Source organism: Drosophila kikkawai, chromosome X (assembly GCF_030179895.1).
Source record: "Drosophila kikkawai strain 14028-0561.14 chromosome X, DkikHiC1v2, whole genome shotgun sequence".
NCBI classification, from domain to species: domain Eukaryota; kingdom Metazoa; phylum Arthropoda; class Insecta; order Diptera; family Drosophilidae; genus Drosophila; species Drosophila kikkawai.
Genome location: NC_091733.1, coordinates 31845883 through 31864904, shown reverse-complemented (window position 1 = coordinate 31864904; position 19022 = coordinate 31845883). Strand labels below are relative to the sequence as shown.

At 39.8% G+C, this 19022-nt stretch overlaps 1 protein-coding gene across 1 annotated transcript in view; it reads left to right on the top strand.

Moving 5' to 3' along the window:
- Window positions 1–19022, top strand: part of Ca-alpha1T (Ca[2+]-channel protein alpha[[1]] subunit T) — a 105122-nt gene that overhangs the window by 65516 nt on the left and 20584 nt on the right. Inside the window, exons 5-14 of the mRNA XM_070288044.1 lie at window positions 700–811; window positions 1905–2136; window positions 2209–2383; window positions 10734–10855; window positions 11118–11272; window positions 12909–13001; window positions 14834–15075; window positions 16723–17299; window positions 17554–17577; window positions 18580–18969. Coding sequence (XP_070144145.1) covers window positions 700–811; window positions 1905–2136; window positions 2209–2383; window positions 10734–10855; window positions 11118–11272; window positions 12909–13001; window positions 14834–15075; window positions 16723–17299; window positions 17554–17577; window positions 18580–18969 — 2122 coding nt within the window. The remainder of the gene's footprint in view (window positions 1–699; window positions 812–1904; window positions 2137–2208; window positions 2384–10733; window positions 10856–11117; window positions 11273–12908; window positions 13002–14833; window positions 15076–16722; window positions 17300–17553; window positions 17578–18579; window positions 18970–19022) is intronic.

Genomic DNA, 19022 nt, shown 5'->3' with positions numbered 1-19022 from the left:
GTGTTTTCGAGTTTCGAAGGCAGCAAAGTGCAGCAGCAGGCAAGGCTTTTAGGCGACAAGTGCCAGGACGAGTGCCATGCCTTGGTCTTGTATTTGTGAAGGACAAGAAAACCAACTGAAAGTAAGCAAAGCAAGATCTAACAGGCAAAGGGTTCGATGAGGATTTACTTTTCTGAAATCTATACTTATTTTTTAAGAATAAAGTCGTGGGTTATCTCTTTCATATACTTTGTAATTCATTCTTTGATCATAAAGTCCCTTCATTACCAGCAACTTAAAACTATTGCTGTTCTGCTTTCCAAATATCCTTCTTGGTCAATGCACTCGGTTCTTGTGTTATGAACTGTCATCAATTTGCTGCACTTTGCCTGGCAATCCTCAACCCAAAGCATCCTCAGACTACCCTCCTTTGACCCCAAAAACCAAACCAAAACCCAAACCAAACGAGAACGAGAAACAGCAACCGCTGGGGCAGGTCCTTTTGGGGAGTTGACAGGCACTTGAGTGCGCATTAGAGGCAACTGCAAGTTGTTATCCCCTTCTGGCTCTCTCTGTTTTTCTCTATTTTTTGTTCGCTTCACTGGCTGCGCCTTCAATCAGGATCTAGGGGTAGGGGGTCCCTCGTCCTTCCCTGTTTTGCCTTTTTCTTGGTTTGCCACTTAACTAGAAATGGACTCGTCTCCGATTTGGTACCGGCACATGGTTCGAGCGCGTCTCCATCCTGGTCATCCTGCTCAACTGCATCACCCTGGGCATGTACCAGCCCTGCGTCGACGATGCTTGTGTGACGAACCGCTGCAAAATCCTACAGGTGAGTTTTTAATTTAATTACCAAAAATTAAATTATAAAAAGTATAATGAACACCACATAAAACCATGTGATAAGCGGCTTATCAAGGACTCTTGGCTGGTCCCCATGCAAAATTAGTTTCCCATCATTTATCAACCAAAGATGGACTCAAGATTAGGTGAATGAAAAAAAGAATATATAAAGTAAAGTCCTGGGAATGGCAGCTTCTTCTTGTCCCGCCTCCCCAGGTGGGCCTGTCAGCATCGGTGTCACATTAAATGCCATTTATTTAAGCAATTTTTTGGCTCACTTCCTGACTGCCGCCTCCTGCCAGGCCTGATGACATCCAGGCGAGGCACTTCGCCTCATTAGGCGGCGCCAGAGAGACAGAGAGAAAGGGAGATGTGGTGTTCAGTGGGGCAATTACAGAGCATAGAGTGGATGCCGTGCGAAAATGCTTGTAAATGATATGTAAGTCGGGCAGCCAAGTGTAAACTGAAACGACAGAAAAAGCAACCCAGGACCAAGATGGAGTTTTGGAGCCCCAGCAGGACAGAGGACAGAGGACAAGGGGGCAAGAGAGGCAAGAGAGGCAACGCCAAATTGGCACACAGCACAAAGTCAAAATGACAACGACAGCCGCAGCCCCAGCCACAGTCACAGTGACATAAGTGGGCGTTACAGGTCCTTGGTCCTTGGTCCTTCCTGCTCCTTGTCGTTGTCTTCCTTCAACCCCCAAAGGGCAACCCAAAATTACTTGACGTTGCACGAAAAAGATGACAAGGACGAGGAAGCTCAGATGATGATGATGATGATGATGACGCCGCCAAGGCAAACTCATTTCATTTGGCGTGCATGTAGGTGACGCCTGATCCTGATGAGGTGTCCTTGTAAGCAGTTTTAGCACTGCTAATTTTAATTTAATCAACTCTCGTTAGTTCGTTAGCTGATTAATGGGATTCCAGGTCAAATCAAGGCTGAAGGCAGAGGAAAAACCTGCAAATAACAAAGTAAAATTGAAAACTAAAGTCCTTTAGCTCCTTTTAGGTTCACATGTATTGATTTATATTTTTCCCCATAACTAACTTTGAAATGCTTTAACTTTTCTGACCAGATCTTCGACGACATCATCTTTGCCTTCTTTGCCCTGGAAATGACCATCAAAATGGTGGCCATGGGCATGTGCGGCAAGAACACGTACCTGGCCGACTCCTGGAACCGCCTGGACTTCTTCATTGTCCTGGCCGGCCTCCTGGAGTACGTGATGCATGTGGAGAACCTCAATCTGACCGCCATCCGGACGATACGTGTGCTGCGTCCCCTGAGGGCCATCAATCGCATACCCAGTAAGCAGCTTGCAAATCCATTTCGATTTCTTGCATATTTATAATAATATTATTCCCCCCCCCCCAACTAAGGCATGAGAATCCTGGTGATGCTGCTGCTGGACACCCTGCCCATGCTGGGCAATGTCCTGCTGCTGTGCTTCTTCGTGTTCTTCATCTTTGGTATCATCGGCGTGCAGCTGTGGGAGGGCATCCTGCGGCAGCGCTGCACCATGGAGCGTCCCGATGGCCTGGTCTATCCCATCACGTAAGTAGCCAGGATCATACTCAGAGCTCTGACTCTGGGCTCTGGAGTTGGTTTCTAGTGATTCTGCTGATTCCGATTCCGAGCCCCTGCCCCGACTCTGGGGAATGCCAGGTGTTGGCCTCTGTCTGCGGGCGGATTCTCTGAATCTCTCATACATAATCGTACATATAGGCACATACTCGTACATATCCTTAGGCAATGTACATAAACTATATACTCGTATCGTGTATTCCGATTCGATTCCTGACTCTTTTGCGTTTCCGTTTCCGTTTTTTTGGTTTTCTATAAAATATTTTTCTTTGTTTGTTTTTTGTGGCCGCGTCTTTGAGCTAAGTTTTTTTTCAACTGCTGCTGGCTGCTTTCTCAATCCCCCCGCTGTTCGCTTTTTGGTTCCATGGCTTAGCTTTTGGTTTTTAGCCACCGAAAAAATACACACAACAAACAGTACACTACACTACACTAAACTACACTATTCTACGCAATACAGCCTGTTTTCTGGTGTTGAAATACCGCCGAGGCCGCTGCATTTGCATACAAAATTCAAGGCACCAAGTCAATTTGATGAAGTCCTTCGTCGTCCTGTAAGTCACTAAGTCAGCCAGGTCTCCCGCTGGCTTTTGGGTCCTTGGTCCTTGGCCCTTCCTCCAGCTGGGCAATGGCCCATTTGTGGCTCTAAAAACAGCCGTCTTGTGCTTGTGACAGCACCAGGAAGATGCCAGAAAAAAAAAAAACAAACAAAAAGAAGCCCGCACAGTGGGCCTTATAATGTAAAGCTAAGGGAAATTTTCTAAAAATTATATAAAGAAAATTTTAAAAAATTTTTTAGGTTATTTCAAGGAGGTATATTCAAAGAAAATATATTCTTAATATTAATAGATAAACGTTTAAGGTATTTTAAAGCCATTGCAAATCAATAAACTTTATCGATTTTATTTTTGAGATTTTTAAGCTGCTCTAGAAATACTTTTTTCTATTTACACCAATTTTAAAAGTAATTTATTGCTCAATTTCTTTTTAAAACCCTTTTTTATAAGCTTTCTAGAGTATTTCAAAGAATTATTTATAAAGAAAACATATTCTAAATATTAATTATAAATATATTAAAGCAATTGAAAAAGAGAATTTATGGATACGCTGCTCTAGAAAATATCTCTTTAATTTAAACCAACTTTCAAAAGTAATTTTTCTCCCACATTTTTTTTTTTTAAAACCTTGTTTTTTAAGCATTTAAAGTTAGTATTTTTTAATCGCATTTTTGTGGCTTGTTTTTTGGCAGCCACTGTGCTCTTCTCATTCGTCGGCCGCTGACAAAAGATTTTAAACTTGGCCAAAACAATCATTTATCATTGGCATTGTGTTTGCGTCTGTGTTTGTGCCACGGCGGCATTTCAACGTCACACACAGACACACAGAAGGACACGCGTGCTCGCTCACACACACACACTAAGGACACTTAAGCTCACATACACACGCAGATAGAAACAGCGCAGCCCTTTAAAGTAGGCAATGGAATTTTTTGGGTCGCTGCGCGCTTCGCTCAAGAAACTTTATCTTCATCTTTATTTTCATTTTGATTTTGATTGTGATTTTCATTTCGTTGGCTTTTGTTAACCTGCGTTCCATTGTTTTGCTTATGCATGCTCGGCTGTACTATATAAATTCCATATAAATTCGCAAATAAATACGTTTTTTGCCGTACCTTCCTCAAGAGCGTGAGCCACACGCTGACTTTTTTCTAATAAAAAAATATTGTACATATTTCTCAGTAAATTGGCAAAGCATAGCCAAGCATTTGGGCTTTCTTTATATTTTTATACCCTTGCAGGGTATTATAATTTCAGTCAGAACTTTGCAACGCAGTGAAGAAAATCAGATTTTATAATACAATATAATATTTTTTTAAGTGAAGGAGTCATTTCCGACCCCATATATATTCTTGATCAGCATTGAAATTCGAATCGTTTAAGCCATGTTTGGAGGAAATCAAATTTTGAGCCATTTTTGGGAAATTTGATAAGGGGTTACATCATTAAAATTCTCAAAAACTGACCAAAATTAGAATTTTTTAACTAATTAAATTAAGAGGTGGCGTATTCTCCGTAGCGCAGCAGGCTGGTGCCGGTGGCTGGCGAGGATCCCTCGGAAAAGCCGTTGCTTAAATTCCTACCTATAATTAAAAAAAAAAAATTAGCAAAAAATAGTACGTGCACCGCGAAAGTATGCAATTAAAAATGTTTTGCCCTTAAAATGCTGCATCTTTTGGGCTGAATTGCCTTTCTACCCAAATAATGGTGCATCTTTTGGGCTGAATTAATTAGCAACAAGCGAAAGAGCCAATACAAAGCATACTTTTACGCTGAAATTATAATGGGAACAGTTCACCTTCGCGCTGATGCTTTACTATGTTCGTCAGTTACGATTTTCTGGAAATTAAAGAGCAAAGATTGTCTTGCCTGTAATCAGATTTTATAATACAAAATAATATTTTTTTAAGTGAAGGAGTCATTTCCGACCCCATAAACCGTATATATTCTTGATCAGCATTAAAATTCGAATCGTTTAAGCCATGTTTGGAGGAAATCTAATTTTGAGCCATTTTTGCGAAAAAATTGACCAAAATTTTTTTTTCTAACTAAGTATGCTGATTTGTTAACCTCATAAAAACTAACACAGAACTGTTTTTCGATTTAAAATTAATGCATTTTTGGCCGAGTTATGATATTTTTTAATATAAAAAATCAGATTTTATAGTACAAAATAATATTTTTTTAAGTGAAGGAGTCATTTCCGACCCCGTAAACCGTATATATTCTTGATCAGCATTAAAATTCGAATCGTTTAAGCCATGTTTGGAGGAAATCTAATTTTGAGCCATTTTTGCGAAATTGATAAGGGGTTACATCATTAAAATTCTCAATTTTTGACCAAAATTTTTTTTTCCAACTAAGTATGCAGATTTGTTAACCTCATAAAAACTAACACAGAACTGTTTTTCGATTTAAAATTAATGCATTTTTGGCCGAGTTATGCTATTTTTTAATATAAAAAATCAGATTTTATAATACAAAATAATATTTTTTTAGGTGAAGGAGTCATTTCCGACCCCATAAACCAAATATATTCTTGATCAGCATTGAAATTCGAATCGTTTAAGCCATGTTTGGAGGAAATCAAATTTTGAGCCATTTTTGCTAAATGTGATAAGGGGTTACATCATTAAAATTCCCAAAAATTTACCAAAATTTTTATTTCTAACTAAGTATGCAGATTTGTTAACCTCATAAAAACTAACACAAAACTGCTTTCCGAATCGAAATTAATGCATTTTTGGCATAGTTATGATATATTTTAATTGTTACCTGCAAGGGTATACAAACTTTGGCTGGCCAAAAGTTAGCTTTCTTTCTTGTTTAAAATGATTTTTCCAATTTTTATTTGGAGTTTTGTAAGATTTATATGGGAAAAGTGAAAGAAACTTTGTATAAATAATTTATTTATTTCGGAAAAACCTTTCATAAATATTTTTTTAATTAAATATTTAATTTTTATGAGTACTTATTAAAAGCAATTTTTGCGAGGACTTTGAGCTGGCATTTTTTCTATTTTGTCTTTAGTTTTGTAAAAATAAAACCTTCATTCGCACAGGAAGAGCTATTTTGTACCATACAAGTCCAACTTTCTGTGATCAGTCCTCGAAGTCAAGCTGTAAATACACACCACCAGCACACCCATACAAAACACCCTCACACACACCTTCACACACTCACAGACAAGCCAGCAATTTGTCAAAAAAAGAAAAGAAAAGAAAGAGTATGACAAATAATGGCATATAGAGTATAGATATATATATATGCATATATGTTCTTTTCCAGTTTTTCGTTTCTTCGATTTGTGTTTAGTTGTGACAAAATGAAACCAAAACAGACAAGAGAACAAGTTATTAACGAATTGGCAGCCAAGCGAAAGTCAAGAGTTTGAAAACTAAAATTCTAAAAACTCAAATCTGATATTTTCTAGTCCCCCCCAAAAACTGTTTCTCTTTATGTTTCGAGCTTTAAGTTTTCTTCAAAAAGCTGAAAATGCTTAAAAATAATTAAATAATACAAAAACAAAAACAGAAAACCAAAAAAAACAAACAAATAAATAAAATAAAACAAAAACAAAAGCAGATGATATGAAACAAAAACAAAAATCATACCGGGAACAAATTTTTTGTTTACAGGGGACTACCTGAAGTGTACAGAGTTCGAGTCCGTGTTAACTCGTAAGATAAAATGATTTATTTTCCCCCCTTTACTTAACCCACACTGACACACACACACACACACACTCTGATACACTCTGATACACTCTGACACACTCCCACACACGCACACCAATACCAACAGAAGACCCAGTTTGACACAAAACAGATTCTAATAGCCGTCTACTAGCTAGTCCAACTAGATTCTGTCTATAGATACTGATATCAATGTAACCTCCTCACCCTTGCCGCTATCTCTGTCTAGCCTCTATCTCTCTCTCTCTCTCTATAAGTCTTTGCCTCTCTTTCTACGCCAGCTAAGACCTTAACCCCTTAAAGCCCCAAGTTTAACTCTATTCCAGTATAATTTACAAGCTAAAAAGGAGAAAGGATTAAGGAATCCTGCTCTCTTTAGCTCAAGCTCCTAACTCTCGTTGTCTCTCTCTCTCTCTGGGGAGGATCTTCTAAGATCCTTAAGCCTAAAGCCTTTGCCCTTGCCTATAGCTTTATTAAATCAAAAATAATAATATTAATTAAAGGATTCTAAAAACCTAAAAGCAATGACAAAGGCTTTGAAGAATTCTACAGATTCTTCATATTCTATAGCCCTCTCCTTTTCATACCTTGCTCCTTTAGACGTCACACTCTTCCAAACACACGCATACAAATACACACTCGTTCTTTAGACGCCACACACACACACACTCTGTCCGTAGATGTGCATATCAATATATACTCGTCTTAGTTAATACTTGGCCATATATATACTACGATAATACCAAACGATTTGTTTTAACTTCCTTGACGTCTTACCAGCTAACTCTCTATCTGTCTCTCTCTTTCTGTTTGCCTAAGTAATATTTGAAGATATATGAATATATATATATATACAAAGTATCAAGCTATACTAAATATCAACTAAACTAAACTAAACTAAACTAAACTAAGCTAAACTGAGCTCAACTGAACTAAACTAAACTAAACTAGACAACCACTCAGCAAAAACCGAGTAGCTAGCTAGCTGTCCCGCTCTACCAACACTACTTTATATGTATATCTGACCCGCTCACTCTTACCACCACCGAGCACAACTGTACCACCCAGTTGAACTAACTGCTTGTCTTAACCCGTCCCAAAGCCGCATTTTATTTGCTTTGCTAGAACCTCCCCTCGTTCTCTCGTTCTCGTTCTCGTACTCGTATATCCCATATATTTTTATAGTACTCATATATTTTTAGCCAGCTCACTTGATGTACGCTCTCACCCTCTCCCTTTTTTGTGTTGTCGTCGTCTAGAGTTGTTGTTGTTGCTGTTGCTGTTGCTGTTGTTGGTGTGGCACCACTTGAACCTGATCTCAACTCAACTGCCAACCAAACCACACAGACACAGATACACACACCCATACATGTACTCGTACTCGTACAGTTTATAATATGCACATACACAACAACAACACACATAAGAAATCGGGGTCAAAAGAGGCAGGGATATGCCCCTGTTCGCCCCTGTGTTTGTTTGCGTTGCATTTGCCATTTTTTGGGTTTCGTTTTGCAATTTTCTGTTTTCGTTCGCATCATTGTTTTTAGGGGTTCTTCTACACACAAATATGACATGTTTCGGTAGCGGAGAGAGCACACAAACAGCCGAAATAACAAGCATACCAATTAGCAACAACACATACATATGCCAGGACCGAAACGTGTATCCTAGATCCCTTTACATGTTATGGGGAAATACTAAAGCAAAATGGTCTTTCCAGTCTCGATTTCCATCCATCCAATGCTTAGTTTTCAACGAATTAGGCTGCATTAATTAATAATCCTTTCAGCGGAAATTAATATTGATACTTGTTTAGCTGAAAATGGCTAGGATTTCAATTAGAGCAAAAAGCAGGAATGCACCCTGGATTTGTGCTTAAAGCTGAAATGCATTCTGAATTTGGGCTTGCATTTGGGCTTTAATTTCAAGCAATATTAGAATATTACTTAGATGTTTCCCATAATAATTTATAAATAATATATAATATATATAATTTATAAATATTAGTAATACCTCAAAAAAATAAATTAGATTCATTGATTTTTCCGCTTAAAAAATAAAACAAAAAATATGCAAAGTCCAGGCAGGTTTTAATAAAAAGCATTAATTATAACATCATTAGCACTTTAAATAGTTTACTTTTAGTGCTTTTTATATTGCACTTTAGTCAGTCACATACTTAAATTCAGTTACTGGGTATCTGCTAGTCGGAAGCCTCAACTCTCCAGGCACTTTGTCTATTTTTTTTTAGAATTTGTTCACCAAGTTAAACAACATTTCGGGTCCAAACACACACACAGACACATAGAGACACCAAACACACAAAGTACAGTGCAGTACGGTAAACACACACAGCAGCCACACAGACACACACTATTACCGCACTACCCCCGCCCCACCCCCCCTGCTGTCTGTGTGTGCGTATGTACGTGTATCTCTTGTAAGCTGAACTCTTTTTACAGGAAAAACCATCAGTTTCTATTGCAAAGGTATTTAAAGCTGCCCCTGCTCCATACGCTACCCCCCCTCTCTCTCTCTCTCTCTCTCTCTCTCTCACATACACATACACGCAAATGAAGTACAATAATTACATACACACACATACATATACAACTCCATCAAGTTTTGCATACATTGGAGCGTGCGAATTGTGCAAAGAGAAAAAGAAAAAAACAGGTGGGAGTATAAAAAAAAAGTAGAAGAGGAAATGCGAGCGGAGAATATTTCAAAATTCACTTGCGGTGTCTCTCTCTGCTTCCTCTGTCGCCTCCTTTCCGGTGTCCCCTGCTGCTGTCAGTGCCGTGCTTGCACGTGCATATTAAACACATTTTATTGTCACACGCACACCACGGGCAGGGGAACTCACACACAGGACACAGGACACAGGCACACTTGCCACACGCCACACGGAGGAGACACACACAGACTCATACACACACGCTGACACTTGGTTGAGGCAGACATTTTTTGAAGTCGCGAGTTTCCGGCGTCGGCCATTTTGTGGCAACATTGCGCGTTTAATTTAAATTGCTTTGGCGTTTTCATTTCCCTTTTTTACGAGTGTGTAGTCCTTGCCCCGTCCCTGCCCCGGTTCCCTCTGTCCCTCCTTCTTCTACTTTATGCCTCTGACTCTTTTGTTGCCCTTCTTCTTGGTTTCTTTCATTTATTTATATTTTGTTAGTTTTGCGCTTTGTGGCTCGCTTATGTCTCACTCTCGCTTCCGGTACAGTTGTGTCTCACTGTACAGTGGCTTTGCTTCCCAGCACTCGCTCTGTCGCTAGCTAGATCTCTTTCAGTTTCTGTCTCCCTCTCTCTCTTACTCTGCCTCTCTCTCTCTCCCTCGATCTCTGAGCTTGGGAGACCTTTCAAGACTGTGCTTCCGTTTCACCTGCGCTTGCCACTCGCTCTTACTCGCTCGCTAGTTATTACTCCTTCTCGCTAACTCGCTCACCCGCTCACCTGCTCACCTGCTCACCTGCTCACCCGCTCACCTGCTCACTATCTGTCTCTGTCTTGCATTGGTCAACCGTGTCTCACTCTGTCACTCTCTGTTTAGTTCTGATTAGCCTTTTCGTTTTGCCTCACCAATTGGCATTCTCTGTCTTACTCTAATTAGTTGAATGTTCTCGTGTAGCTGCGTGTCACGCGTGAGCGTGAGTGAAAGACACACGAAACTCAGCACCATCAAAATTGACTTATCGATCATGTACTTGCTTTATTTGTACACATCTCTCTACGTAAATCTTGATGTAAATGTCTATACGATACGCATTGAACATACAGATTACTTAAATGGAACTACGATTACGGATTACGATTATTAATTGTTCTCTTTGTGCTCTCTCTTTCTCTCTCTCTCTCTCTCTCTCTCACTCTCACTCTCACTACTACGTGTGATCTTTCTATCTCTCTCTCTCTCTCTCTCTCTGTCTGTTTCTCTCTCCCTCTGGTGTGAACTTCTCTTTCGTACACTTTGTTTATTTGTGTGCTGGATGTTCTTCCAAAATCTATACTGACAATCGCAACCCATGACTCTCCTAATTCTCTCTGTACACATCGCACCCCTAGCGTGTCGCAGTACTACGAATTCTCCAAGGATCAGGACTACATCTGCTCCACGCCCAATGACTCGGGAATGCATCTCTGTGGCAACTTTCCGCCATACCGAATCGGCTCAATGGTCTGCAATGGTAAGTTACCCCAAATCCTCCAATCCCCAATCCCCAATCCCCATCCCCTGGTCGTCGTCGCCAATTACATTAACTTTAAAGCTAAATGAAGTGCAAATTGCGCTGTAATCAAATTTGATGGCATTTTTAATTGCCCTCTCGCTGTCGCTTAATGACGGCCAGAGCCAACCGAAGCAATCACAATTACAACAATACGCTTTACGCTTTATACCTCTCCACCTCTCTGTACTTGTACCTCCATTCCAACCCCTCTCATCCGCAGAGGAGGCCAAGCTGTTTGACTTGAACGAGCCGACGAACACGTCCTGCGTCAACTGGAACCAGTACTACACCATCTGTATGCCGAAGGGCGAGAATCCCTTTCAGGGAACGATATCGTTCGATAACATTGGCATGGCCTGGGTGGCCATATTTCTGGTGAGTTTCTACTAAATTTTAACTATATTTATTATAAACTAGGAATTACCTTAACTAAATACCAAAATCCTATTTAAAAACCATGCAAACCTGAAACCTGAAACAATTTGTAACATTCAAATCCCATTTCTATGATCCTCAGCAATTCCTTTAATTGAGTTACCTTAAATTCAAATGAATTTGTTCCTTGTGTATCCCCTTGGTTGGCAATTAGCTCTCAACTTTGTTCAACAAATAGCAACAGGCGACAATCTGCGATAGAAACAACAACAAAATGTTGCATGCTAATTCGGTGAAAACTCCCCGAGTCCTGTGTTTTCCCTAAACTAACAAAAACAAAACGCCATCAATTTGCATTCCATTCGAAAACGAAAGGGGGACATGAATGGTGTTGGGGTTTGGCGATGATGCCGAAAGTGATGCCGAAATGGATGCCACCACTTGAAATGGACTCCGCCTCGAGGGGCAGCAGAGGCCTTAATTGATATGCCAATTACATGGCGCACACCGCAAGCGAATCAATTGATATGCAGGTCAAATGATGTAATTAAGCCGAAATCAAGTGCACATTAAGCTATGAAACCAACCAGCGAATTGCGCGGAGCATCGATTTCATGACCAAGGGGGGAGCGCTTAGAATTTCGGCAGGATGGGTGAGCCAGAGTTGGGTGGAGTCTAAGGAGTCTTGAAAGCTTAAGAGAGGGTTCTTTATTATTAATTTTCATCTGGGAGAGATTGTGAGGTATTTTAAACAGACACTGGTTTTGGATTTTCAAAGGTTTTGGGCTTTTAAAGAAGGTTCATTCTCTAAGAAAACAAAATTTAAATATTTAAAAATAAATATTTAAAATATATATAACAACATTAGTTTAAAAGCGTTTCTTAAACTTGAGCACAGTATTTTAAAGTTTTTTTTAGTCAAAAATTTGACTAAATTGTCCTCATGTCAGTTTTAAGTCCCACATTGCGTATACGTGATAAATTAAATATATAAAACTCTTAAGAAACAATTTTTAAAGATTTTCTTAAACTTAGGCACAGTTATTTTAAGTTTTTACAAGCCTTTATAAGTCTCTTTAAGCTTTAGTTATTCAAAAGTTAGACTTTATAGTCCTCATGTCAGTTACATTACGTATACGTGATAAATTAAATATTGAAAAATCAAATAAAACTACTTTCAAAGAGTTTCTTAAACTTAGGCACAGTATTTTTAAGTTTTTACAAGCCTTTATAAGTCTCTTTAAGCATTAGTTAGTCTAAAAGTTTGAATTTATAGTCCTCATGTCACCTACATTGCGTATACGTGATAAATTAAATATATAAAACTCTAAAGAAACTATTTTTAAAGAATTTCTTAAACTTATGCACAGCATTTTAAGTTTCTTACAAGTCTTTAAGTTTTAGTTAGTCAAAAGTTTAACTTTATTGGACAAAACAGAGTCCTCATGTCACCTGAAAGTCCCACATTACGTATACGTGACGTGGTCCATCCTAATTGTTCTCTGACCAATGACGGGGCGTGAACAATAAAACACTCGCCATCTGCCCCTCTCGTACATTTTGTATATATAAATGATGTATGTATATTTTTGCACGGCGCACGCTAATTACGGTGAAATATTTGTTGGATTTGCAGGTCATCTCACTGGAGGGCTGGACGGACATAATGTATTACGTGCAGGATGCGCACAGCTTTTGGGATTGGATCTACTTTGTGCTGCTGATTGTGGTGAGTGCTTTTCTAGGGGGGGGTCAGTGGGTTAGCGGGTCACGGGTCAGAGGCCATATGTCTGGCTGGCTTTGATCACGAATTGAATATTTAATTGCGGACCCGGCTTAAAGTGGGCCACCCTCCCCTTGCCTTACCCAGACTAATTGAGCTCCAAAAAGGCAGCCTTGAGGTGCGGCGATTGTTGGCCGAAAGTATGCTAAAGCAATTTGGCAATGTAAATAAGTAAATTACTTTTAAACTATGGCCACACACGCAACACGAACGAACGGCCAGGAGCGAGAGAGAGAGGCCGGATTCTGTGGCCGGGCAAAGTTTGTCTACGAAAAATGCTATGAATTTCATGATGATGCTGCCTGGAAACATGTTGCAAACGCAGACAGCAGACACGACAGCAGTTGCTTTTTCCATTTTCCTTTTTCCCTTTCCTTACTTTTCCCCCCACTTTTCCCTACTTTATCCACAACCTGGGACTGTCCACTTTTGGCCAGTGCCATCTTCGAGTGGACTCCAGTCTGTTGTGCTGTCATTTGCATGGCAGGATTTGTGCTCAGGTGTCCTTGGACTAATTAAAAGCCTTTATGCCACACAGACCCAGACACAGACTCGCATACAGACCCGAGAGACACACATGAGAAAATTTCATTATTTATGTTTGAAGTTTTCTCGAGCCCACCCTCTTCTGTCTTCTCTGTCCCTGTCTCTCCTTTAGCTCCGTCTCTGTCTTTGTGGCTGTTCATTTCGTGTGCAAAATGATTTTACTCTTGTTGCCAACAACTTTTGGTATGCAAATAGTTTTCCCACCGCCACCCCCCCCCCCCCCCCTTCGTCTGGCTATTGGAGGGAAATTGCTTATTTATGTTTTATGCATTTTCTCCGAAGCTCACGAGTTACAAATTAGAAGTGCCGTCTTTGTTTCTGAAATATGTTTTCAATTTAAAGTTGGACAACATTTCGAAAAGTAATAGTACTTGTTTGCCTTGGGAACTACAATGTTGGTGGATTATTCTTGGCACAATAAACTTAACTTTGAGTATCTGAAATATAACACTTTAACACTTATAAAAATATTTTTCTATATTTTATTATTTATTTTTAATATTTATATATTTTAAATTTACAATTCTTGAGAGTTTGAACTTATTTTTCGGTCATCTCTGCTCGTTACAATAATTTTTCCAGCATTTTTATTTGCAAACTAATCCTCGGAACTTTTGCGATTTCAAGTTTTTAAGATCGGCATCTTGGCGGACTTGTAAGTCCCAGGTTGACCACCAGGTGATGGCTGCCGATCCCCCAGCTAATTGAATTTAAGTGGCTGGCTGAAAAGGTCCTTCCCCAAGGACCCATCAGTGGGGGCGGATGGTGGGTTGTGCATGTGGGTGGTGGTGGGTGGGGGCATAAACAAAAAGGCTGAAGAAAACTTTCAGTTTGCATTTGTCGCTGGCAGCAATGAAAACGAAAACTTTTAAACGGAAATGCGAAAACTTTTGCAGCAACTACAAAGCGCCACCTGCCGGGGCGAACCCCAACCGATTCGCGCACTTATTTCTGTTATACGCTTTTATACCCTGTAATTGTAGAAATGGGGTTCTTTAGTCTTTAGAAATTATTAAAAATTAATTCCCTATTCAAGCCACTTTTGTGAATTTCAATTTAAAATATTTTTAAACCATTTTTTGACCAGGATTTCCTATTCATAGGGCATCTCATAGTCTGTACAATTTACTCTCCTTTATTTATGGGAATTTAAGACCTTTTATTGCCCAATTTAAGACTTCCTTCTTGAAATAAATGCTGACTTATCTCTAATATCTTTTCACTACCCACAGATTGGTTCGTTTTTCATGATCAACCTGTGCCTGGTCGTCATTGCCACGCAATTCTCGGAGACCAAGAAGCGTGAGATGGAACGGATGCGGCAGGAGCGGGCCCGTTACACCTCCACATCGACCTTGGCCAGCAGCACGAATAACTCGGAACCGGCCACCTGCTATGCGGAGATCGTGAAATACATTGCTCACCTGTGGCGGCGCTTCAAGAGACGAATGTTAAAGAAGTACAGATTATATAAGTATGCTGCTTGTACCTTTTAATTTCATTCAATTATGTCTTTTGTTGGTACTTTTAGTTTCCGGTTTCCGCCTTCCGTTTCCTTCCCAAGTCTCTCTCTCTCTCTCACTCTCGTTGTCTCCTCTATCTCTGAAAATATCTCTTTGTATTCCTTTTTTTTTTGGCCCATCAAACGCCAAGCTCCAAAAGAAAAAACGAGATAAAGCTCTAGGCCTTAGTCACTTGAAACATGATTGATTGATTTCTAACCCATTAAAGCGAGTAGTTAGCTCACAAATCTCTTTGCCAAATATTCAGGAAAAATTCGAGCAGAGAACAAGGACTTTTCTTTAGAAAAAAAAAGTTTTTAAGTAAAATTCCAAGTTGAAGGAAACGAAATATATGTTTTCCTAATAATGAAAACTATTATTCCTCTGAAACCTAATTTTCTATGTTTTATATTCTCAAACTTTAGTTCAATTTGTATTAAATTCCCACCTCTGTTTGTTATTTTCTACCTTAATTAAATTTCGTCTTAGTTTTTCTTTAAGTTTTTAAATTTACAAATTTATTTTCTTGGCTCTATATATTTTTTAACATTTATTTTAGAAACTCTTCTTATTAAGTTCTAGTTTTCAGTTCTTGCTTTTTAATTCCTGAATTTTTAAATGTTTTTTTTAATTTTCTGAATTTTTTTTTGTATGCCTGCATCTAATCCAGAGTCTGGCAATTAGCTTATTTAGCATTTTATAGTAGTTTAAGTAACAGCAAAATTATTGGCCAGGGCATGAATGTGTATAGCTGAAAGTATTCTTACTTGCTAGAGCTAGATCAGAGCTAGGAGAATCATAGTTTTTAAGGCTTTAAGTAAGGCATTACTCATGGCTAGAAATTAGAAAGAAGTATTAGTTCGGAAATCACACATCAGCATTATTCTAAAACAACTTTGACTGAAACTTGAGCTTACTGACTTTACTTTAATCCAAATTTAATTAAAGACTGTGCTTCAAGACATAAAAAAGACATGAAAAGACATAAAAAATACTTGAAAAATACATAAAAACCTTCTAAAATCTGTTACCAAACAAGACATTTACTTGTTGGCAGACTAAAATGACTTTGTTGACCTTTGCTTTATGTTTTAAAGAAGCTTCAATTAAGAATCAGCAAGAACTGAACTCAACCCTATACCTTGACCTTGCAGAGCAAAAAACTTGACCCGCAACTAAACCTAGTCTTAGCACAGAGCATCTAAGAAGCATTTGGCACTGAATCCACAGCTGGGACTCCGTGTTAATTTGGATCATTTGCATTTTTGTACTGTCGTTGTCCTTAGTTCATTTGATTGAAATATGTAATTGCGATTGTTGTCTGTCTAATGGCTAAGTACACGCACACACAGGCACACACATGGCACACCGACACTGATGTGAGAGCACGTACAATGGAACACGAAGACGAGTGCACGTGCAATGCCAAAGCCCCCCCATTTTCCGACCCCACCCAACCCTTGACCCCACACAAAGAACACGATGTTTTGTGTACAGACATGTGTGTGAAACCCCCGCGAATTGTCTGTGAAATGTGTGTCGCTAATCGAATTGTTACTCTTACCCCAAAAACCCCACCTGCTGCTGCTGACCAACCACCACCCACCATCCACCATCAGGTACCAGCGACAGCAGCGCAAGGAGGGCCTTCTACCCAATGCCGACAATTTGACCTTTTCGCCTTCGCGGATCAAGTGCCATCATCCCAAGTGCCCCAAGTACAGTAATCGCAAGCCGTCCAGCATTCAGGATCAGATGATTACCGTTATGGTGCCCCTAAATTCGGCCAGCAGCCACAACAACAACAATAACAACAACAATAATAGCAATCACAATGGCCACAACAACAATGGCAGCAACAACAACAACAGTGGGCCCAGCTGTACCACAGTGGCGCTGGTTAACGGTATCAATGGTAGTGCAGCCAGTGTGACCATGTCCTCGGCCCACCACCAACAGCATCTGCAGCAGCATCAGCAGCAGCAGCAGCAACAGCAGCAGTTGCATTCCTCCTCGGACAACACAGAGCAATCGCTGGCCCCCGATGGAGCGCTACCTCGGAGCAGCTCCCTGAAGAAATCCAGCTCGGCCTCCACCTCGGCCCACCACCAGCTGAAGCCGGAGGGCAGTGCTGCCGAGCAGAAGACCATCTTGCTCAAGTTCCCACAGCAAATGATCGATTCGGATCAGTTAATTGTGAGTATCCATGAGTACATAAGTGAATCAATCGATTTATCAATCAGAACACCCAAGCGATTCGAAACCAAAAAAAGATAAAGAAAAGAAAAACAGCCACAGAAACCCCAAATATATCTTGTATAAATCTTACAAAATTCCCCAAAAAACAGACAGCTCTCTCACTCTCTCTCTCTCTCTCTCTCTAATGAAATAATATTTTAAATAATTTAAATAATAATCTCTCGTATATCTGTTATATAAAACCTAAATAGCTGCAGTTGGGAAATTTAGGCAAGGTACTGAACGATTTAAACACACAAAAAAAAACCCAGTAAAATATTATGTATAAATGCCAGCATCCAGCATAATTTATGAATTAGCTTCAAAGTCTGAATGTCCTGCAAAAAAAAAAAACAAATCAGGCAAAAGGGCATTCAGCCGGCGAACAAGCAAATTGAAATTCCCATTAAATTCCATGTAACAAATTGTAGATACGTTTGCATATTAAGTGCAGTTGGTATAGCTTTTTTCTGTTGTCTATATAAAGATATATACAAACATATATGTATATATGTAGGTTGTACATATAGCGAATTGATTGTCCCATTGATAAATCCATAGTCCTTTGTTCCAGCCCATTGTCCCCGCCGAAATGCCCATTAATTATTTATATCATTTCGTTTTGTTTGCGTATGTAAATGCCGTTTGAGAGTGGAGTACCTCGACCCGTATACTATTTACAGGATATGTGCATATGTTTTCCATTAAAGCCACCATGGGTTAGAGTTTAGTCCCCCAAAAAATAAATACAAATGCTGAATTAAAGGATTAAAATCTCCAGGGAATTAGGTTTCAGAAATGCTAAGAATTACAGTCGTCAAAATATTTGTATATTAATAAGGAAAATAGTTTTAAAACTATGAACGTTTTAAAGATAAGGTTTTCATGAATTTAAGGCATAAAATCAAGGCAAGCGACCATATATAAAGTTTTTTAAGGTTTTAAAAGTAACTCATATTCTTATTAAATCCATTAAAAAAAATCCCTTAAATTTATGAAATTTTTTGCCTTTTTAAAGGTCAAATGTAGCCCTAAAAGTAAGACCCACCAAGTTGAAATTTAGGCTACCTTACAGCAAAGCGCCTCTTTAGACACCTTCTTTTTATCCCCAGTAATCAGAGCTGGTATTTCGTAGCCTTGAGCTTTATCCTTCATTTCATATCCCCTGTAAAATAATCAATGATTCCTTCCCGCAACTATAACCCTTGTCCACTTTTGAATACCTGTTCCATCATCAGAACCATCCGTGCACCTCGGGCTTCCTCAGTCCGCCCACCTCGGCCAGTCGCCGACCTTCGGTGATGTTCAACGAGTATGTGCTCCTGCACACGCCGCCTGCCCTCAATGCAGATCCGGCGGTGACAGCGGTGGGCAGTGGGTCCTCCGCTGGAGCGGCTACCACAGTGGCCACTGTGGCTGGAACGGCGGCAGCTGCAGCGGCAGCTGCAGCGGCAGCAGCGGCGGCGGCTTCGAGTGCCACCGGAAGCGGCAGCCACAGCAACCAAAATGGAGCCAATGGGGGAGCAGCCAGCGGAGGCGCAACAAGCGCCAGCGGAGCTGCAGATAAAAGCAACAACATCTTCTCCACGGAGAAAATGACTCAGGCCGGCGATGGTAGCATCTGGCAGGTGAGTAAACTTAGAGTTATTCTACCAGGGATTCCCCTTACATTAATACCTTT